Source organism: Leptopilina heterotoma, unplaced genomic scaffold (genome assembly GCF_015476425.1).
Source record: "Leptopilina heterotoma isolate Lh14 unplaced genomic scaffold, ASM1547642v1 Lhet_299, whole genome shotgun sequence".
NCBI lineage: Eukaryota > Metazoa > Arthropoda > Insecta > Hymenoptera > Figitidae > Leptopilina > Leptopilina heterotoma.
This window is the reverse complement of record NW_025111002.1, coordinates 56,435-78,842: the sequence shown is the minus strand read 5'-3', so window position 1 is coordinate 78,842 and position 22,408 is coordinate 56,435. Positions and strand designations below refer to the sequence as shown.

General features: G+C 29.9%; 2 protein-coding genes across 2 annotated transcripts in view; one reads left to right on the top strand and one right to left on the bottom strand.

Annotated features, from left to right (window-relative positions):
* Nucleotides 1-22,408, top strand: part of LOC122504482 (acetylcholinesterase-like) — a 90,974-nt gene that overhangs the window by 42,069 nt on the left and 26,497 nt on the right. The window contains exons 2-3 of the mRNA XM_043615613.1: nt 5,322-5,464; nt 19,560-19,712. Coding sequence (XP_043471548.1) covers nt 5,322-5,464; nt 19,560-19,712 — 296 coding nt within the window. The remainder of the gene's footprint in view (nt 1-5,321; nt 5,465-19,559; nt 19,713-22,408) is intronic.
* Nucleotides 1-22,408, bottom strand: part of LOC122504481 (uncharacterized protein PF11_0207-like) — a 112,774-nt gene that overhangs the window by 66,337 nt on the left and 24,029 nt on the right. The window contains exon 2 of the mRNA XM_043615610.1: nt 13,543-13,596. The gene's annotated coding sequence lies outside the window, so the exon portion shown is untranslated. The remainder of the gene's footprint in view (nt 1-13,542; nt 13,597-22,408) is intronic.

Genomic DNA, 22,408 nt, shown 5'->3' with positions numbered 1-22,408 from the left:
CTAGCCACACTTGCTCACCAAAAATTACTACAGTGGATCGTAGGTTTTAGTGGAAAATGTTTTCATTTGTCAGATTTTGTCTAATTAAATTAGAGAAAACTATAATCAATTTTTGCTACATTTACAACTCTTACACAAAATATTAAAACTTGCTATTTCAATGTAGCAAATTTATCTATTTCTTTTGTAAATTTATCTAATTCTGTAGCACATTATGCTAAAAGTCCCCTTATTTCCGGTCATTGCAACCATTTTTAGTAATTTTTACGAATGTGGGTCTCTCCGTGTAGGTACAATTTAAATAAAGCAAACGAAAGAAAAATATCGTTTTTCTTTAGACGAATTTCTAGAAAGTTTTTTTCATGAAGATAACATGGCAGAGGTGGGTCAGAAAGTTAAAATAAAAAGTGTTGAATAGTGACCCAGTTTCATTTAGAAAAATGTACTTCCTGTTGTAGAATTCAAGGTGTCGTGGACAGAAGACAATTTAAAAAGCATTTTTTTCTTTTCCTATGAAGAAAAAAAAGCAAAACAAAAAAAACAAAAATGGTTCATTGTCTTTCCAATGGAACGAGTGTAGAAAAAAAAGAAAGTGGGTTCTTGATGTTCTCGAGAAAAACAATTAAAGATTTCTTAACGTTTTCTTTTTTACCTGCGGGCGCAGAAAGAAAGAGAAATTCCAGCTTAATTCTGTCTGATGAAATACGGAAACAAACGTTGAGAAAATGAAAAAAGATTTCTTTCAGCAAGAGCTTACACTGCGAGAATTGAAACGATATCGACGTCAAGATGGAAGTAAAACGAGCTTTTTTCATTTTTTTGTAGTTCAAGTTTGAAATAAGATTTTCCATGTGAGAGAAAAAAAGGGGGAATTTATTATTTGGCAAAGAATTTCCCGCACTGAAAAGAAGCCCATTCATACGAATATTTCAATATTGACTAAATTCTCCAAGTTTTATATAAAAACCCTTTTTCAATAGTGATCTCCAAATCCACAAATTATTTGTTTTCTATAGAACATGAATTTTTTTCAAATCATAATTTGTTGTAAAAAGGAATTCTACCTCTAAACTGCAAACTAACTATAAAAGAATTTTACGACAACGAAAAAATTGGATAATAAAAATAGGTAAAAAAAAGTGGAGAAAAATTTGAAATTGAAAAGAGGAGAGGAAAATAAAAGGGAATTTGCTAATAAATACAATCATCGTTTAAAATTAATTTGCTAAAAAAATGAAGCAAAAGTCGTCTGTCTTTTGGACTTAACGATCGTTAGTCTAAACATGACTTGAATAGTGATGTGCCTTCGAAAATGAAAGCAAGAGAGTTTCTGTCTCTTGGGATTGCAACTCCTTACAATTTTCATCACCCAAAGGCAAACTATGTCGAAAATGACCTGGGATGTGTTATAACGTCACGTAGAAATTAGGAATTAAGAATTCAGACCGCTGGCATCAACTGCATACAATCACAAAAACTTGCCCAACATTCCCCTGAATGTTTGAGACTTTCTTGTATATATACACATTATTATTATTAAAACTAAAATTTTTTTCTAAAAGGTTCCTCCAACTATTTTTAAATTTTCTTTTAAATTGTTTTTAAATAAAAATTAATCAAAATCTAATGAATGTCTTTAATTTTCAAAGTGAATAAAAAAAGGAAATTATTTAATAATATATTATAAAAAATATAAATATAATTTATAATTAATAAAATTAAAAAGTTGTATGTTCTATTCCGCGTCACCCAGGAGGTTGAACATCAGACGTAGTAATATGAGAAGTATTTTTTTTTCGATCTAATAAAAACTTGAAAATTTAGTTTTTTCATTTCAAATTAATTATTAATCCTACAAACCCCAAAAAATTCTACATAATTATATTAAATTAAATTAAATTAATATTGTATATAATAGATATTTTATCGAATAAAAAATTCAACAATATGGAAAAATTAAGAATTTTCAAAAATTTATTATAATTGGAATTGGAAAGACATTCTCTTTCTCTCTCACTCTTATGAAGAAATTAAAAATTTTCAAAAATTTATTAAAAATGGATGAAAACTCGATGCTGTCACTAATTGATAAATAAATAATTAGCAATAATAATAAAATAATGTAATAATTATAATTGAATAATTTAGATAATAAAATTATTATAATTGTAACTATTAATTCAAGTTGTTAATTTCTCTTTATTAAAAACTCGAATATTTATTGAAATTAACTTGAATGCAATAATTATAATATTCTTTTTTAATATCAATAATATGTGAACTTTAATAGGATTAAAAGTTAGTGCTAGCAAGTATATGAATCAAGTGACAGGAGAATTTAAATTGGCATTCTCCAGAGTCTAATTACTATAAAACTTGAAGAGGATAAAATAAAAAATTCTCAAGTGGGAAACATTTGAAATGTTAAATTTTGCTAATTAAGTAATTATTCGCTTTGTGAACAATTTATATTAATAGTGATATTGAGGTTAATTAATTTGTAAGCAGAAAAAAATAGAAGAAATAAAAATGTTTCTAAGAAACCATAAATTTCAATCAAGAAAAAGTGTCTCTCTATTGCGCATTTAAAATCTCCCGAGCCGCAGAATCTCGTTCTGTTAGATATCCAATGGAAATTCAATAATTCAGTGGCAAACAAGTAAATCTTTTCTTTTTCCTTTCTCTCTCTCTCTCTCTTTCTCTTCTTTTCAGTTAGCCAATTTATGTATACAGATCACGTTTTCCTTTTCCATTTTGAGGCATTTCCCTCTATTTCAGTTAAAATATTGTTAGTCGATACACGGGAATGTCTGGCCGATTATTGAGTCATACTACTATTACTGTTACTACTACTCGTCGCTAATAAACTCTTTCTCTTTTTAAATCTTTTAACGGGATATTGTGTTCGTTCTTCAATTTTTAATATTATGTTCCTCTAAATAATTACCTATAACGAGTTTATTTTAATTTTTCAGGAATTAATTTAACACCCTTCATCACATTTATATGACGTTCTACTTTTGTTTTTCTATATTCAGAAACGTTCTGTCTGGCCACTTATTGACTCGTTCTACTTTATACATGTGCTCATATTATATCTTTATAATTTTATTAAATTTCGTGTTTATTTTCTAATTAGGAAAAGTTTATTTTTACTTTTTGAAATTGGTTATTGGTTTTCTTAAAAATTTATAAAAAAATATTAATGTTCGTTTTTAAACATTTCTCCAATTATTTTTATTTAACTTTAAACACTAGAAGTTATTATTAATTATTATTAATGTAATGTTATTAACTTCAACATTTAATTAATTTGAAAACCGAGTGATATAGAATCATTATTATTATTATTAATATTTAAAAAAATTGTTCTATTGGATATTTTTCCCGAAATATTTATATTTAATGTAAAGGGGAAAGTAAAATTTTTTATTCGGATATAAATATTCGTAACACAATTTTTATCTACTATTGCAGCTATACTACGCGGTGAGTCGAAAACACTTTTCAAGGGATTTATATAGGTAGTTCGGGATTATGTGTAAAATATTCACTTGCAGTTTCATATATAAATTCTAATACATAATAGAGGATGGTAAAAAATAACTCATCTTTGACACTCACTATAAAAATGTCCAGAATATAGTCACACCCCATTGTCCATGTCAAGTGGTTGGGATAAAATATTTCTTAAGATAAATGTACTTCCCTCGACCCTTTGACCAAGAAAAAGTATTTTCTTTATTCGCCAGCTCAATATAAACATATTTTACCTCTCTCGTGTCCTATAAATATTGCCGAAAATTAAAAATTTACCAATTCACCGACTACACGTATAGACCGACGAACGCTAAAAATTTATATATTTTTATTGCAAAAATAAATGACATGACGTACGTTAATAATTAAACTAGAAATACTGGAAAATCATTCTTCACATATAGTATAATTCTATTGCAACGCTTTTGTCTCAATTTGATATGCTTATATTTAAGAGTGATGTTTAAGAGATCGTTAAAAAGGAGTTTTTTCTCCCTCATTATCAAAAAAGGAAAGTGTTGGAATGGATTAAAATGAAATTGATTATATATGTGAAAGGGCAAAATTGTTATTCGATTCGCGTATGATGAAAGTTTAATGACTTACAAAGAGATATTAAATCGAGCGGAGTTTATATAGTTGTTGACAGTTAAAAAGAGTTGCTTCTACACAAAGACAATTCCTACGATAGGAATGAGTTGCGAGCGACTTGGATGTAGTTACATAAACTTTACGATGTCAATTTTCTTAAAGGCACCACGTCCTTATTGAGGAAAATTACTTGACTCGTTTATTGAATCTCTCAAGTCCAGAGGTTCTTTGCCCGAGGTTTCCAACTTCAGCAACTCTATTTATCGTATAACAATTTTCTCCGAATGAACCGAAATGTCGCACAACTTTTCACTAAACTTCCGCCAACACTGTCAATTCATTTCCAAGGCAATACATCTTTAGTTTCACCATCCCCCTTTTTTTGGAAATTTCATCAATTTATTATTATTTTTATTAATACTTTACTAACATATATAAGTACTTATTTGCATATAATATGGAATTTTCAGAAACCACAAAAAAACTTGTTATTTGGAAAATGTTTTCCCAAGGCTAGAAATATCATTTCATTATTCACTTTAATGCATGATGGGAAGATTTCAAAATGGTTCAAGTTGCTTCTTCATTTTCCCCTCAATTCCCAAAAGTCGTCTCACCTCGGGGTATAGAGTACACTTTTCGTATTGGAAGCGAGCGAGAGAGAGAGAGAGAGAGAGAGTGAAAGAGAAAGGAAAAAAAGACGTTAGTCACAAAAAGTGACTCGAATGGGAAATAATGTAAATCACGTTCTTTCTCTTATTCTCTTTTTTCGGATAAAGGAGAACAAAAAAATTGGAAAAAAAGAATTTGTTCCACTCTCTGGAAATGTTGGTGCAAAAAAGAGAAATTTGGATATAGAAACAATTTTCGTTATACACAAAATCAATTAAAGATTTTTATTCTAAAAATATGACGTGTGTCTGATTACAAAATTTAGACGAGGCGGAAAAATAAAAGTAAATAAAGTTAAAAAATAACGATTTTTAAAAGAAAACATAATATACTAAATTCGAATAATTACGTACAAGTTTACAACTTTTGCGATACAAAGTTTATCACTAAAGTAAAAAAATGTATTGTTTCGAACAATTAAAACACGATAAATAATGACAAAATTCTAATTATTTATTAACTTGATTTAAATTTCTCACTCTAATATTGTGTTTGTTTTCTTTTTTTTTTTGTTGCAGGAACTTACTTTATATTGTACGATTTTATCGACTTTTTCGAGAAGGATCAAGCCAGTCCACTGGATAGAACCAAGTTCCTCAACATCATGAACACGATCTTCAAGAATATGTCGCAAATTGAACGCGATGCTATCACATTCCAGGTGAGTTTCGATAAATCCCTGCGTGATTTCATTTATTCCATTCCTCCAATATATTTTTCTTTTTCTTCTTATAAATTAATTTATCGATAAATATTTAAAAGCACTTTTTATTTAGATACTACTTTCAAATAATATTCTCAACTTGATAACTAAAAAGAATGTTGAACAATTTCTCGTTTTGTGAAACTATTAAATTCTCCATTCCTGAGGTATTAAATTTTTTCGGAAAAGCTCTCTCGGAGACTTGGAGAATTGAAAAATATGGAAAATCTCATGACTCGGGCGGATTACTCTTAGCATAAGAAAAACAAACAGTCCAAGTGGATTTTCCGAGCATTTCATCCAAAACTGAATGTTTCGGATATACACTATCGTGTTTGTCTTATAAATATTTATATTTACCGGGGGCTTTAGCACTCGTGCGATTTAGGAACGTTTTCATAACGTGCAACAAAAAAAGAGAAAGAAACAAATTTTATACTCACCGAGAGAGAGAGAGAGAGAGAGAGAGAGAGAGAGAGAGAGAGAGATAGAGAGAAGTTCAATTACTTTCAATTACCGATTTTTCATTGCTTTTCGTTATTTCGAATTTGTTTATTTGTCGCGCATGTAACAATTTAAATCGAAAAAAAATAAAAATATTTATATTCTTGCATATACGAATGCAGATCATGCATGTTGTTGACCAAAAACAATTTTAGTAAAAATAGTGTAAATAAAAAACAGTAAACAAATAAACGTGAAATAATTAAAACAAACAAAAATATATGAATTTAAAATTTCAAAAAGTACACTGAGAAAACTGGAGTGTCAAATTCGGAGGTTCAAAAAGTGTATGTTTCCTTTGCTTATGAAGAGAGTTAAATAGTCCTTCTAAAATAAATTTTGAATTGATAATGGAAATCTACTTGTATATTCTCTCCCATTATATCTGAGGGTTAAAAGTTGCGCAGAAAATGTGTACGATATGAGGCGCGCGAAATTATTTTTCTGACATTTTATGTATTTAATTTAGGGGTTAGGTTGCCATATTTATTCATTTCGCGCCGGATAAGGAAGGGATTTCTCAAGATGGTTAATTTGTCCCTCTGTTATAAACTCATTTTCCATCCAAGAGAAATGGCACGAATATCTGTCAATGGTGTATTTGAACATTTAGATTGTTATCCAATAGCTAACTCTCAAATATCAACGATTTGTCACTCCAGATGTTTAGTCCAACACTCCAGTTTTCTCAGTGTAGATGAATTTATAGATTAAATCTGAGAGAAAAAATTAGGAATCAGAACCAAAACTAAAAATTAATTTCAATGAAAGGTAATTTTTTATTTTTTTCACCATCAGATATCAATAAAATATTAAAATCCAAACATAGTTTTGAAAAAGGAAACAGAATTTCTTCAGGAAGTTTTCATGCTCGAAAAAAATGGGCGACTTCAGAAAAAACAAAAAAGGGATAGAAACCCACAGTCAAGGTATAGATCGCACCTAGATGAAATTCAATCGATGCATTCGACTGATTGAAATGGGGGGTGAACAGGAAAATTGGAAAGTTAACTCGGAACACTGGAGAATTTGCATGAGAGGATTCGTCAGCCCCTCTCTCTCTCTCTCTTTCTCTATGTATATATATATTCTAGAAAAAGAAAAACTTTCGGTTCGTTTCAGAGTAGGATGAATAAATAGTATAAGGTAGAGGTCCCAAAGGCCTTTTGAATTCGGAATGTGTCTATAGAGGAAAAAATTATCCAACTTTAAATCACGCTTTTTTCCAACCCCTGTTTTTCTTTTTTACTTTTCTTTTTCATTTCCCAGTTGTGGAAGAAATTAACGTTTAATTCTAAACCGAGCGCAGATGAAGAAAAAAAATTGCCCTTCATCAACGATTAAAAATTATTTATCGCTCCTTTTGCCACTATAAATTTCGGTTCAATCGGTTAATTAAATAAATAATAAAATCTTCTTTTGATCCATTGCGATAAATTTGATATTGTTTACACGGCACGGAAAAGAAAAAAATTGTAACATGTAGAAGGTAGTGGTAGAACTAAAGCAAAGCAGGGGAAAGAGAGTGCTTCTATTATTATTGGTTCGTGTCTGCTTTGGCCTCGGGCGGGAAGAAAGGAGAAAGGAGAGAGGAGATAAAATACGAGGCAGATACTGGAAAGAAGAGCAGGTAATTGCCTAGTGGATGTGTCTCTCCCCTCTTTACGTCTTTTTTCCACTTTTTTCTATCATCTCAGAGAGAGAGGAACAAATTCTCCCTTTTTTCATCTTCCGTTTTTCTTTCACAAATCTCTCTAAAGCTTCAACTAATTTTATCAATTTCATTTCTTAAAACTCGTCTAATTATTTTTCTCCATTATCTCAGAGAGGAAAATAAAAAATAATTATTTCGTTTGCACTGCAATGATACAATTAATTTGACAGAATCTGTACTTGTTAACATTTTATTGAAGGCAGAATTATTTTAGTCTTATTTTCACTTAGTTTGAATAAAAATTCTATTAATTGAAAATTCTATAGAATTGATTACTTGAAAAATTCTGTAAAGTAAAAATTCAAGTTAATTTTAATTCGATGAAATAAAAATTCTCTAAAATGAAAATTTAATTTGAAAAATCTAGTCTTAAAAGTAAAAAAAAAATTGCATCGAAATGACTGTCGCTATTTTTTCACATATTTTACTCCGCACAAAACAAATGGTTTATTTTTTCATTTTTCCCACGTAAATATAAAATAAAATAAAAAACTGGGTCCTTTCTATCTTCTTTAAGTTCAAGGTTCACGGAAATTAAATTGTTCACGACAGGAAGGTAAAATTTATCACCGACCACTACAGTGGACTTCCGGTGAACGTAAATCTCAGCCCTTTTCCAATGTCGAATTCATTTCTTTCCATGTGGAAAAATACGAGAATTGTATTGAAAAAAGTGCGGTCAACTTTTATCGGCTTATCACTGTTCCCTAAGCAGTTTTCGACCTCTGAACCTGTAATTCCATCCTTTCTTTATAGGTATTTTCTTTTTGGACCACCTGTGGGTTTTTGTATTTTGTCCGAGAGACGATGAATATTTCTTTTTTCAAATTGCTTTCTTCAAAATCGTTTATTAGAATTTGTTTTTCTTTATCAGTTCGGATATTGTATGTATTATTTTTAATTCTTAACAAATAGTCAGTGACCTAATGGGTTAATTAATGGGTTATTTTGTCTTTTATAAATCAACTTTTATTTACTTTCAATTAAAAGTGCAAGGATCATCTAACAGTTAGTCGGTGTTAAATGAAAGCAAAAATGTTTGTTAGTTTGAATTTCCAAGCTTGTGACGAAAAAAAGTTGAAAACTTTTTTTTAGACTAAACTATCTCGAATGCACCTCTATTACTTTGACTTCATTTAAAAAGTGTCAAGGCAAATATTTTTTTTTGCCTGCAAAAGTCAATGTTTATTTATGTCAATATGAAATCATTCGCTTTGACGCTCTCATACATTTATATTTTTTCCTCTCATTCCCTTTGAAAATTCATTGCGATTCGCCGTCAGGCTCTCTCTTTATTTTCATCCGCATATTTTTCCTCTCTTTTTCCTTTAATCTGCAACCTTCCCCCCCCTATTTCCGACTATTTTCAAATAAACACACACACACAGGCACTTTTTAATGAAACCGGGCGTTTCATCTTATTTTTCTAAATCATATGGAATCCCTCGAGGCAAATCAGTGCTTTGATCCCGCGTACACAGCGAGAGCAATGCTCATAACCTCTTGGAATCATTTTGTCCCGGGTCATCAAAAGAGTTACTATTTTCTCTTCTTTTATCATCTCGATATTCGTTATTCGTATACACAATTTCACCTTTGACTCATTTTTCGATTTTTCGGAATCGAACAAATGTTTTTTGAATAATTAAAAAAAGACATCTCTTGAGGCATTTACAGATTCTCATACTGGAAATATTCACTTCAAATAGATTTTTGAAATATTGATAGAAAATTAGGCGGCAGAGAAATAAAATGTCAACTATCAGTTTTTAGATTATGTTATAACCCCGACTTGAAATACAATCTGTATATAAATCTATCTATATAGAAACTAAAAAGTAAACTATAAAACTAGACGACTTCCATAAATGTCACATCCCAAGGGGAGAGGGAGTCAAAAAATTTATGACAATTGATAAAACAAACTATATAGGTAGCATTTATAAAAGCATAAGTTTATTAATCTAAAGAATTTACTCAATTTTATTTTACCATTCTTCCGATCATAATTTTTTTTTTAGATATAAAATTTGATAATCAATTTTAATTTTACGAGATTTTAAATTCATAATTTTAAGTAATTAAGGATATGAAATTAAATTTTATGAGATTTTAAATTTATAATAATTTTAATAATTGAGGAGGTGAAATTTAATTTTACGAATTTTATTTGTGGAAAATGAAAATGAAAAGCAAAAGCAAAAGCAAAAAAAATCATTCCCGTTTTATATTTATGCGCTTGATTTACTTGAATGTGGCTGAAGATAATGAGAAGCCTTTAAATTCAGGCGCGAGGATTTTTCTACTATATACTATTATAGAGCTGATGCCAAATCGTCTCACCGTGGTTTCGCTGCAACTAAAAGCGGTCGGCAGTGATGAATTACTTCTGCGCTAATCCCCCGGATAATCCCCCTACGAATGATCTATCTCGTAAAATGCCACCACTCCTTCCATCACTCGTATCACCTTCCTAACCTTTGACTTTGCAAATTCAAAATATATGCTTTGCTTCCTTTTTCCAAAAAGTGAATATTACGATTGTTTTATTGTTTAACAAGTTTCGAAATGCGGAAATCGTCATAGTTCTTCTACTGTTTCTTGTTATAATGGCCCCCTTGTTCATTAGTGAACCTTTCTTTTTCACACAGGATGAATCGATAAAACGGAAAGATTTTTCTTTCCAAGGCAGAAGTTCGCTTATCGCGAAAAGATTTACGAACGAGTTACTCATACATCTCTTAGTCCTGGGCGCGGAAATTAACCTTTTTAGAATTACGACTTGTTTTCTCACTTCTTTTTCTTTATATTGTCGGAAAATTATTTTTCTTCTGTCCCTTTTTTCTAATGTGTCACGAATATTTTTATTTTTCAAGCAACGTAAACAAAAATTTATTTAAATTTTACCAATTAACAATGTCTCTATTTGAGTGAAAGTAAGGAATTTGGTAATTTAACATAAATTAATTGATTCATTACACAGTTTTCCTGAAAGTATTAAATTAATACTGAAGTGTATCAAACTGATAACAAAAATTTAGATCAATTTTTGATTTGATCCTCATTTTCGGTATCAATTCGTATTGCAATTTGGTACTTTTAACTTAACAGCATAGTTAAAGCTGAATATACCGATTGGATTAAAATAAATTCTATACTGATTTAAATTTACAGAGAAAACTATTAAAAAATTTCTAAATGAAACTCACAAAACTAAATTAAAAAAATTTGAATAAATGTAGCAGCGAGTCAGCGATGTTTCGCCGATTCGAATATATTTATAGAGAATATAGAAATAAAAAATTAAGCAAATTTGAATGAATATATTATAGAAATAAAATTAAGATAAATTCCACTCTGAAATGTATAAAAATAAAATAAAATTCTAATGAATTCTACCTGCGCGTAAAAATAAAAGTTTTTCTTTCGAAAAAGAAATGTAAAAAGAAAACTAGCCAATCAAGATTAATGAGGAATTTTCTCCCAGCATGAAAACTGAAGTAAATTTCCGGAAAGGAAAAATTAGCATAGAAACTAACTTTATTTTCAATTAGATCGAAAAGCTTACTACAGTCCGCGTGTTTAATTTTCCGTTATCGTTTGAGTGTTACAAAGGAATTCGTGCGGTTTTGCCGCAACTAAAGGATATCCGGTTGATAAACACGCGAATAATCAGGCAAAACACCGATGCAATCGCAAGTTTCTTCTCTTCACTCAAAACGAGTGAAGAACCTCTTTCTCTCCGAGATATGGAAAAGAAGACAACATTTCCATCAACATCTCAAAAATGTATTTTTAAATCATTTTTAAATCAAATACAATACAATTGACTAGAAATAAACATTATTTGATTGCAATTATTGGTTCAAGTATTACAAATTTGATTTAAATTTAAATAAAAATTATTTGATTCAAGTAAATATTTTAATCGGTTTACTATACTGTATTTAATTATATTTAATTATTTATAAATAAATAAATTTTTTTTAAAAAATAAATTCTTCTTTTTTTATACATAAAAGAAGAAAATAGAAAATTCTTTTCGAAATAGTAGATTGAAGATAAATGAAGAAACTTTATAGAGGTTAATTTTTCAGAAAACTACTATTGAAGATATCTCCACTTTTAGTATTTAAGATATCGATCATCTTTTTTTTCTCTTACTTTTCTGTTCCAACAATTTGCTCTGAGGGATTGAAAGAAACTTTATAAAAGTTAAGGCAGATTGTCGACAATAATGACATAAAAAGACAAGTCGAGTTGACCCTTTGTTACTTTTTTTTCATCAATACTATATTGTCTTCAAACGGTATCTTCCAGAAGCCATTCAGACTAGACGTTTTTTTTCACTCATAACGAGATAATAAAATTTTTACACTTATTGAAGAGATTTTTTATTATTACTGTTAGTTTCCGAAATATTTTTTTTATTATTTTAGGTAATATTGATATTAACATTAACTATTATTTTATTATTGAAAAATAGGGGACTAACTCTGCTGGACCTACATTAATTTTTAGTCTTTCTACAAACTTGGAATTTCCGGCAATTAGTGGCGCTGTCAACTTATTTTGTTTGCGAAGGCGTTGTTAAATGTAGTACTTAATAAAGTTATTAAAATGTTTTGCATAATATTGTCTTTTACTTTTAAGATTACGAATTATACCAACCACTTTTCACTTCAAGTTGCATATTTGAACATTAATTTCATAAGTTAATGACGCTGTGCAGTAAAAGAGAAAAGCGATTAAAAGGAAAGTAATGAGAAAGAGAGGATAATTGTTCAGTAGGAGTATGTTGACGACAATTTCTTGTCATGAAGAGAGAAAATTGTCTGTCCCTGTCTGGTTACGAGCTCTACGTGTTGAGTATTAAAAAAATATTTTCACGCGTGTATGAAGAAACGTGCACACGTATGGGAAATGAGTGGATAAACGGATAGTGCGCAACTAAATGAGCATTTTCTCACACATAGTTTAACAGCTCCGAGATATTGAGGCTGTAAACAGAAGCAAATTAGGCCAACTAAGCTCGGTCAAACTGCGCGAGATAAATTTAGTTTTAATTCTTCACACTCTATGCTATTCAATTTTTCAATTTTTCCACTAAGAAGCGAGAAATTAAACAAGAATATAAATAAATATTGACGATTTTTCCTTCTCTGCACGGAATGTAAAAATGTTGTTAATTGTTAAAAATTCACAAAAAAGAAAAATTAAGCAACAAACATTTTTGGGAAAACTCGACTTGTTTGTAAAATGAGTGAAAAAATAAAAGTTGATAATTAAATAAATCGGGGGAAACGGGAAAGAAAAGAGAAAGTTAACTTACTTAAGACAAGGAGGGTAGATTTCTTCCTTCGAGAATTTAGTTTTATAGAGAGAGAGAGAGAGAGAAGGAGTAATTAAGACGGGCAGTTGGGAAATAGGACACTAAAACTCATTGACACTTAATCAATTTGAACAGAAATCACACACTACTTTTGTACGAGAGATCCAATATCCACTTTTATTTCGTCCCCTTTCTTCAAAATAAAAACTAAATCCACCAACTTTCTCACTCTCATATTTTCAATTCAACAAACTTTCAACTCTTCTTCATTCGCGCTCTTAATATAAATTTATTTTCAACCCCTAGTCCTGTGTTTCAGATGACAAATTCCTCTCAGACTGAAATGAGACACTAATTGCTCGAGACTTCATTTCTCGGAATAATAGAATATATATAACCGTTTACTTTCCTATATAATTAAATATATTATAAAAATAAGTTAAAATTAAAAATTAAAATTTTTTGTTTTTAGATAATTAGACTCACCTCGAGGAGACTGCGCATGGTTGAGTTCTGATTGGTGCGCGTTACCCACGAATTCTGAAAAAAATAATTTTCTGTCACAACCTGAACAAAACGGTTATTTAGTGATAAAATAAAAATAAAATAAAAATTTTTTGATTTAGGAAAAAGTTGGATGAAGTGAAAAAAATTGATGAAATCGATTGAAAAGGTATTGTGACTGAAAAAAATGTTGAGCAAGTTTTTCTATTTGCTGAGAAAAGTTTTTTTTGGTGAATTGATCGGAAAAATGTTCGTATGGCTATTGAAGCTTCCTTGGTTGTTGGGTTGTTGCAATTTTTTTTCCTTATATCTTTCAATGTATGAGTTTGATATTGAGAAAGTGAAGCTTGGTCGAATTCTTGTGTGTGGAAAAACCAATTTCGTTTCAAGTCGGCAGCCACTATATGCGAACAAAGTTTTGTCGAGAGAGGCACAAAGCTTTAGTCCCGGTTTTAAAGCCTTCGGGCAGGGAAACCTTATACCACCCCCTTAATGCCTTTGGTTCCCATATTATATACTTTACGTGTGCGGCTTATCACGGCCATAACTGTCGAGTTATCGAGAGAGGAAAAGCCACTTATCCATTAAGCATAAACGATAAAGTAATTTGAATTATCTTATCGTATTCTTTCCCACTACACGCTGCAAAATAATCGTCAACAAATATAATTCAGTGCAAATTGCTGGAAAATTTCAAGTGAGTTGTTCGGAAAAAGGAAAATTAAAAATAATGACACACTGTGCAGTGGCAATTGCGATTTCAACGGTTTGAGTTTGAATTCGAACTTAGAGCTTAGATTGAATTCGAAATGGCCAATTCAACTTGTATGGCAAAAACTCTATACCTATACAGGGTGAAACATCTTAGAATTCAAAGTCGACAATTGAAAGCCATTAAAACTTTGTTCAACTCAATTTTGCTTATTCAATTTATCAACTTTTTTTCAATTCCTCAAAAATTTTGACCTTATTCAATTAAAACTTTTGCCCACATGAAAATATAGAAAATAACTACAGGAAAAAATGTTCCACACTATTGAAAAATTGAATACTTGGTAAAATTATACAGAATCACAATTTTCAATTGATATTCTAAAGTCCATCATGAATTTATATATTTTTTTATTTTCCTTTAAAGATTTCGTATGTTGAATTGCAAAGTGCCTTTGACATACTTTCCGACTTTTACTGCCCCTCATAAATGTAAAACCTAAAATGCATCACGTCTCAAATAATATTGTGAAGGGAAATATTTTCGCCTTAAATTTCAACTCGTCTAACATTTCATGTTCTTTTTATTTCGAAAACAATACCCAACATAAAAGGAAAATTGTAACACATAAATTATTAAATCGTTTTAATTAAAATCGCCTCTTACAGTATTCGTATAAGAGTAGTAGGAAAACTTTTTTTAAAAACTGTTTTCAAGTGTTTCTCTTGAGAAAACTTCTTCTTTTTTATACAACTAAGAGAAAAAGGAAAAATTAGCGCTTGTCAATAATCTTTATTAATTATTAGTAATATTTCTCGGGGAATATTTTTATGAAAATCAATCTTTAGTGAAATATTCTTCCTGGACGTTTTTCGTACAAGAGCCCTCTCATCCGTCTTATTCCATCTAGAAGCTTCGATATTAAAATTGTTTGTCGGCGACGATCTGAGTAATTTTACCAGAGACGTTTTTCTCTGCACTCCGACTGGTCGATTCATTAGAGACCTCGTTCCCTTTTTTTACAGTTATTTGCTCTTTTCATTCACTACTTTATTCGAGAACGTACTTTTTCTTCAAGTCTATTTATCTACACCATCCCTTCCCCTTCCCCTCCCCTTCCATTTCTGTCAACAAACGTTTTCACTTTATTTTCATTACTTTTTCACGTCAATGTCCGGAATAATTTTACATTCTTCGTATTTTTTTATTTCATCAATTGTATCTTTCCTCTTTCTAAACTAGAATTGCAGTCTCGATTTTTTCTAATTCGAAAATAAAAATAGTTCGGTTCAATTATTTTTCCAAATTCTTTGACACGAAAGGAATACTAAGAATAGTACAATATATTCCCGAGTCGAAATTTAGACCCTACTTAGCCTCTGAAAATGTAGGGCTTATTCAGGTTTAGCAGTCGTAAAGTAGGGTCTGATTTCAATACAATTTTTAAAAACTAGACCCTCCTTTGACTCCCAAAATAGGCTGAAATTTGCCAATCTTCCATTTGGAGAAGCAAAGGAGGGTCTACTTCTAAGAAACCTATACCGTACTTTTAAACCTCGTAGACCCTACTTTCATACTGCTAGACCCTACAATTAGAAAAAGAAAAATTTGAAGATTTGCTCAGATTCAATTGAATCGATTTGGAGTTGATTTGGAGTCGATTTGGATTGATTTGGAGTACTTTTTGCATTTGCAGTGTTTCAAGTAATGCATTAAAAAATAATTCAAAATTTTCTTTCAGAATGTAGGGTCTAGGAGTATGAAAGTAGGGTCTACGAGGTTTAAAAGTACGGTATAGGTTTCTTAGAAGTAGACCCTCCTTTGCTTCTCCAAATGGAAGATTGGCAAATTTCCGCCTATTTTGGGAGTCAAAGTAGGGTCTAATTGTATTAGAATTAGACCCTACTTTACTACTCCTAACACTCAATAGACCCTGAAAATTCAGGGTGAAAGTAGGGCTTAAATTTCGACTCGGGTTGGTAATTTATTTAAACTGATGGTCTTCTCAATGAAGTGAAATAAAATAATTAAAAATACTTTAGTCGATAAAAGTTTAATTTTAAAAGAATCTAGAAAAACTTGCTTCTCCCTTGAAGATTTTATAAAAATACTTATCAGTAAATTTTAAATTTATGAATGGAACCCAATTTCAAAGAGGGATAGTGACAGTAATAACGTGTCAGGAAAAATTTCATCAGAAACGGCAAGTTTCGATTGCAAACGCTGAGAGAAAATTATTCCAAGAGGACAGTAGTATCAGTTTCAACAAATTTCGAATGCGTCGAAAAAGCTCAAGAGCATCCAGAGATTGAAAAAGCAAATCCTTTCCTAGTAAAGTGCGCTTTTCTTTTACTCGTTTCGTTTTATCCCCCCATTTTTTTTGTTTGTTTTTTTTTTGTTTTTCCTTATTGTACACCAATCTCTATAAAGTTTCTTCTAAGCTATTTTTTATCCTATCTCTCTCTCTCTCTCTCTCTGTCTAAATTCTACATTATTGGAAAATACGAATTTTAATATGTATTTAAATTGTGAGAAAAATTCCATTACAAGATTTTCTTTTCCTTTTTTTGGAATAGAAAAGTGGAGAATTCGAAATACAGATTTTTGTTAATGGATTCAGTGACCCGATTCTGAATGAAATGCAAATTCTGTCATTAGTCAGATATCCACATCCAGAAAGTCGTAAATGAATCTCGGGGATCTCATGTTTAATCAGAAGGTTTTTTCACGAAAACCGAGTGATGTACAAAACGGATTGTAAGCATGTTTTTGCAAAGGTGTTTTCCACATCATCTGCACTCGACATTTGGTTTCAATGCGCATTGCGCATTCATTAAATTTGAGTGTGCATTTATCAAAGGCATGTGTACAAGTGTCTTCAACTTGAGACAATTAGAGTGGAGAAAATTCTCAAAGAAAGTATGTACTAAAGATCCTTGGTTGCTTTTATAGAAAATAGCTGCACCATTACTCAGTTTACAGGAAGTTGACACAACTTGGCAAAAGTGGTACTGCTTAAAATGAATAAAAAAGAAGAGAAAGAGAGATAAGCGAGAAAACGTTGTTGGATATAGAGAAGAGTTCTCTTCTCTTCTTGAAAACTAATCAGGTATTCGACTAAGGATGATGCTCGTAGCGAGAAGAAACGCAAAATCTTGGGTTCGTGAAGAAAAAAGAGAAGGAAAGTTTCCCCCGAGCTGAGGCAAATATCGCGAAAAAGAGAACCCCGGCAAATAAATGACAAGCGAGCAACGACTACATCGTGTTTTATCGAATCAACCAACTTTCCTTGCGCTTCAACAAACTTTGAATTAGATTTCCCTGATAGCATCCTCTCTGCCCAGGTTTATCTTTTAATAATGTTCGCACCGTTCGCACTGAATAAAATACAAAAAACGATGCTTTGAATAGTGTGCAAATAAACTTCATTATTAAACAAAAAAATTATCCGTTTCGCAAAAGGAAGATGAAAACTACTTTCTGCGGAAACATCTGTTTGGAATTTTATTGCATCCTTTAAAATTATTTCCATAGTTTCAATTTTTATTTTTTGCCTGGCTTTTATTGAAAATACTATTTTTTACACGCAAACATTTCTAAAAGATTCTAATAGTATCTAATAATTTTTTGAGTGAATCAAGGGCTCGAACAAGTGAAAGTATTTTAAAATACGGACTTTAAGGACCAAAAAATAAAAATTACGGACCGATTACAGACAAAAATATAACCAGTCCGAGTCAAATAAGAGAAAATTTTACATACCATTTTTTCACTCGTTCATAACTATAAAACATGAAGTAATTAAAATTAAAAATTATTTTCATCATTTCAATTCAATTATTATTTTCTACAATTTTCAACCAAAATTCAATTTACTGCTAAAAATCTACGTTATAATGTTTCTAATATTATTCAATTATTATCTCAAATTTTAACTGAAATTTATTTTTAAATCAATTTTTATTAGAAAATTCTACTTGAACTTAAAGAAGTTTATTAAAATTTTTGAAAATAATTGAATTTCCGTGAAGAATTTTATAAAAAATTTTTAAAAATAATTAAATTCCTGCTAAAATTGTTGTTATTTTTTAAAAGAATTGAATGTTTGGGAAGAATTCTGTTATATTTATGAAAAGATAATTCGAATTCTTTCCAAGAACTTTGTTTGAAAGTTTTGAAAATAATTGAATTTCTGCGAAGAATTTTGATATTTATAATGATAATTGAATTCTTGACAAGAATTGTATTACAATTTTTAAAAATAATTGAATTTTTTCAAAGAATTTTCTAAAAAATTCTTTAAATAATTTAATGTTTATTAAGGAATATTAAAGATTTTTTATGAAAATAATTCAATTCTTACGAAAATTTCGTTATTTATAAAAATAATTGAATTCTTGTTAAGTACCTACTTTGTTAAAAGTTTTGAAAATAATAGAATTTTTGCAAAAATTTTATGATAATTTTTGAAAATAATTGAATTCCTGCTAAAATATTTGTTATTTTTGAATTTCTGCAAAGAATTTTATAAGAAATATTTTAAAATAATTCAACTCCTGCGAAGAACTTTATTCTTTATGGTAATAATACCTAATTTAATTTTTCTGACGAATTTTGTTATTTATCAAGATTTTTGTTATTTATTATTTACTAAAGTAATAGAGTTATTACGAAGAAATTAAAAAAATATTTATAAATAATTGAATTCCTGTGAAATTTTTATTGTTTATGAAAATAGTTAAGGCTAAATAGTTAAATGTTTACGTAGAATTTTATTAAAAATTTTTTTGAAAAATTTTATTAAAATAGATATTGAATTGAGGAAATTTTTGAAAATAATTGAAATTCTGCCAAGAATTTAATTAAAATGTTTGAAAATAATTGAATTTCGGAGAAGAATTTTATTATTCATATAAAAATAATTGGAATTTAGACGAGATTTTTTACTAATTTTTGAAAATAATTGAATTTCTGTAATCATTTCTAACTTTTTGAAAATTTCCAAAATTACTTATATGGTACCTACAATTTACAAAGTGACTTTTACGGATTTGAAGCGAACCTAGTTCGAGCCCCGGAGCCCTGGGAAAAAGTGAAAATTTTGTCTGGAAATGTTGTCAGGAAAAAAGAAAATAAAATTTTTGTGACAACCCTGTTCACTCAAAAAATATAAGTGCTCCGAAAAAAGTTTTAACAATGTTGCGTAATGAGGAGACAAAAGTTGTGGAGATGTAAAACAAGGGAGATATTTGCGACTGATTTGTAATGGAGAATAATTAATTTTCAGTACACGGACTGGGAAAACATGACAGACAACTACATGTACCAAAAAATGGTGGCCGACGCGGTTGGCGACTATTTCTTCATCTGTCCATCGACCCACTTTGCTCAACTTTTTGCTGATCGTGGCATGAAGGTCTACTATTATTTTTTCACTCAGGTATGTATACACATTACACACTTTCTTAAATTGTATTGTATCATTGTATGACCCCAGTGCTCGCCCAGTGCTCGCCCAGTGCTCGCCCAGTGCTCGCCCAGTGGTCATTTACTTTAACAAACATTTGCCTTCTCGGATGTTATTTTTATTTGGATCGATAAAAAGTGGAAAAAAGTAAAAAGTTGATGAATATCCATCATTAGATGTCGAGGGGGAAAAACAATGGGCGTTGTTGCGGTTTATGAGTATAAGTGAATTATAGTTCCGCTTCGATGAGGTTTATTATTCTTTATTCATGAAATTGCTCACGTGACCTGTCACTTTCCTGTAAGGATTTTCCAATTCCGCTATTAATATTATACCAAACAGATGAAAGAAATGGGTATATAGACAAAGACAAAAAGTAACTATAACTTTTTATCAATAAAATTGCTTTGTTAAAAATGGCATATTAATTAAGGTCATTCCTATATTTATACGTATTTTCTACTGGGCAAAATTTCATTTTCCACGTGAAATAATATGACAAACTAAAATCAAATCGATTATTCCAAAGTGAATTTAATTATCGTACTGGTGCACATTTTGACAGATTTGAGATATTGTATTTCGGAAATTCCACATACAACGATATAATGTCGATAAGTTAATGAATTTTATACAATCTATTTATTTCCCAATCATTTCTTCTTTGATATGTAACAAAGTCATTGTCTGACATGATTTCATATCAATATTTGCAATCACATACAATTTCAATGTTGCAAAACAAATAGGTCACAACATGTTCATAATACTTTTCGTGTAGGACAAGGAAATGTCATAATGAGGTACTACCAAAAATTTCCCTCAGTTTTTTATTTTTTTTTTAAACACGAGTGAATCTACGAAAATTGTTTTTGCAAGATGAGATTTAAGTATTTTGTGTTTCTTTTCTTTTTTTTAAAGGGTATTATGATTGCCATGAATAAGGGTTGGAATCGTTTTCTCTTTGGATAAACATTTTGTCGTAAAGTTTACGGATTTACAATGTCGTTATTGTTGGGAAAACGAGAGGGAACGTAGAAAAAAAGCAACAACAACAACAACAACAACAACAACAACGAGCAAATGCTTTACGATAGTGCCGAGGTGCTAAAAAATACCCTCGTTAATCTTCCTTTCTCCGCACGACTGCACAAGTGTTAACACACATAAAAATAGAGGACAACATCACAATTGAACTGTGTTATATTGTGTGGACGTTGTATAAAAATCACGAAACAATTTTTGAATCAAATAGAATTGTTTCTGCTTCAAAAATAATTTTTCAAAGCAAGAATTTTATTCAATTTTGTAGAATAGAATTTTTGAATTTTAACTTTGACATTAACTTCTTTTTTTGCGCAGCCAGTACAGATGTTGGAAAAGCAAAGGGAACTTGAATTTAAAGTAAATCTAACTCCTCGTTGCACTCCAGTAATCAAATTAGGAGACTAATTAGCAAAGCGAACTGGCTCCGTTGAAGAAATTCTCTTTTATTTTTGGCGATCTAGGTGTAGTATGCAAATGAGCAAAAGGCGGTAAGAAAAAGAAATCAGAGTGACGCCACATGAATGAGAGATTTTACGTCGCGTCTCTCTCCCATCCAAGTTCCCTTTTCGGTAGTGTATTAAGAATAAGAACATCTGTTTGAAATTGCTCAAAATTAGACACATCCTTTTGGTATTTCGAGCAAAAATTTCACGTTCCAATTGATTTGAATAGACGAATGACAAATTTAATTTTCTCTCCGGAAATAATAATAACATTCACTGTTTACATTTAAAATATATTTAAATAAAATTTATACATCTAAAGAAGAAGATTACATTCATCAAATGGGGGGATAATTTTCTCTCTGCTTCAAAAAGCAATATTTATTGGTTAGAAGATGGAATATTTTCCCTCCAGGCTCTCCATAGTAATAAATATCCCAGTAATTGTATTACTAAATCAGAATAATTAATTATCTCTTCTTTTGCAGCTTTTTTGAATCTATTTTCATGTCTCGTAATTAAATTACTTCCATTAAATTAATTAAGGATACGGTATATAATTATATACACTTGGTCCATTATCTCGACTCGACATTAAATAATGTAGAACGTAGAAGTGGATTTTCGCCACAAAAGAATGGCAATTTGCATTCACCGAAAATGTGTTTTTTAATAAACAACAAAAGTGATTTTGTTCGATCCATTTATTTATAAATATCGTTTTTCCTGAACATAAAATTATTTTTAAAAAGTTATATGAAAGCGACAAGAATAACCAAAAAAATGAATCATATTTGAATTGTATATTTTTTGTTTATCAAGAAAATACTATTAATAATAATATTTGAATTATTTTTCTAAAGGTATAAATTTTATTCTATTATAATTACAAAAGTCAACCGTACAAAACAAGTTTGAAAAATATCATTAGAGGAGAAATTTATTTGAGAGAATAAAAGAAAATAAATAGAAAACATCGAAAATGTTTCTTCTTTTTTTGTTTGAAATTAATTACCAACTTGAAGGAGAAGAGCTCGCGATTGTTTTAAAACGGACTTGGGTTACGAAGTGAAAACTATGAACGAAGTTATACGGTGCTCCGGATATAATTAGATCTAGTTATCCACGAGCTCTGCATGATAAGGAGTTCCTTCGAGTGGCATGACATTGCAGGACACA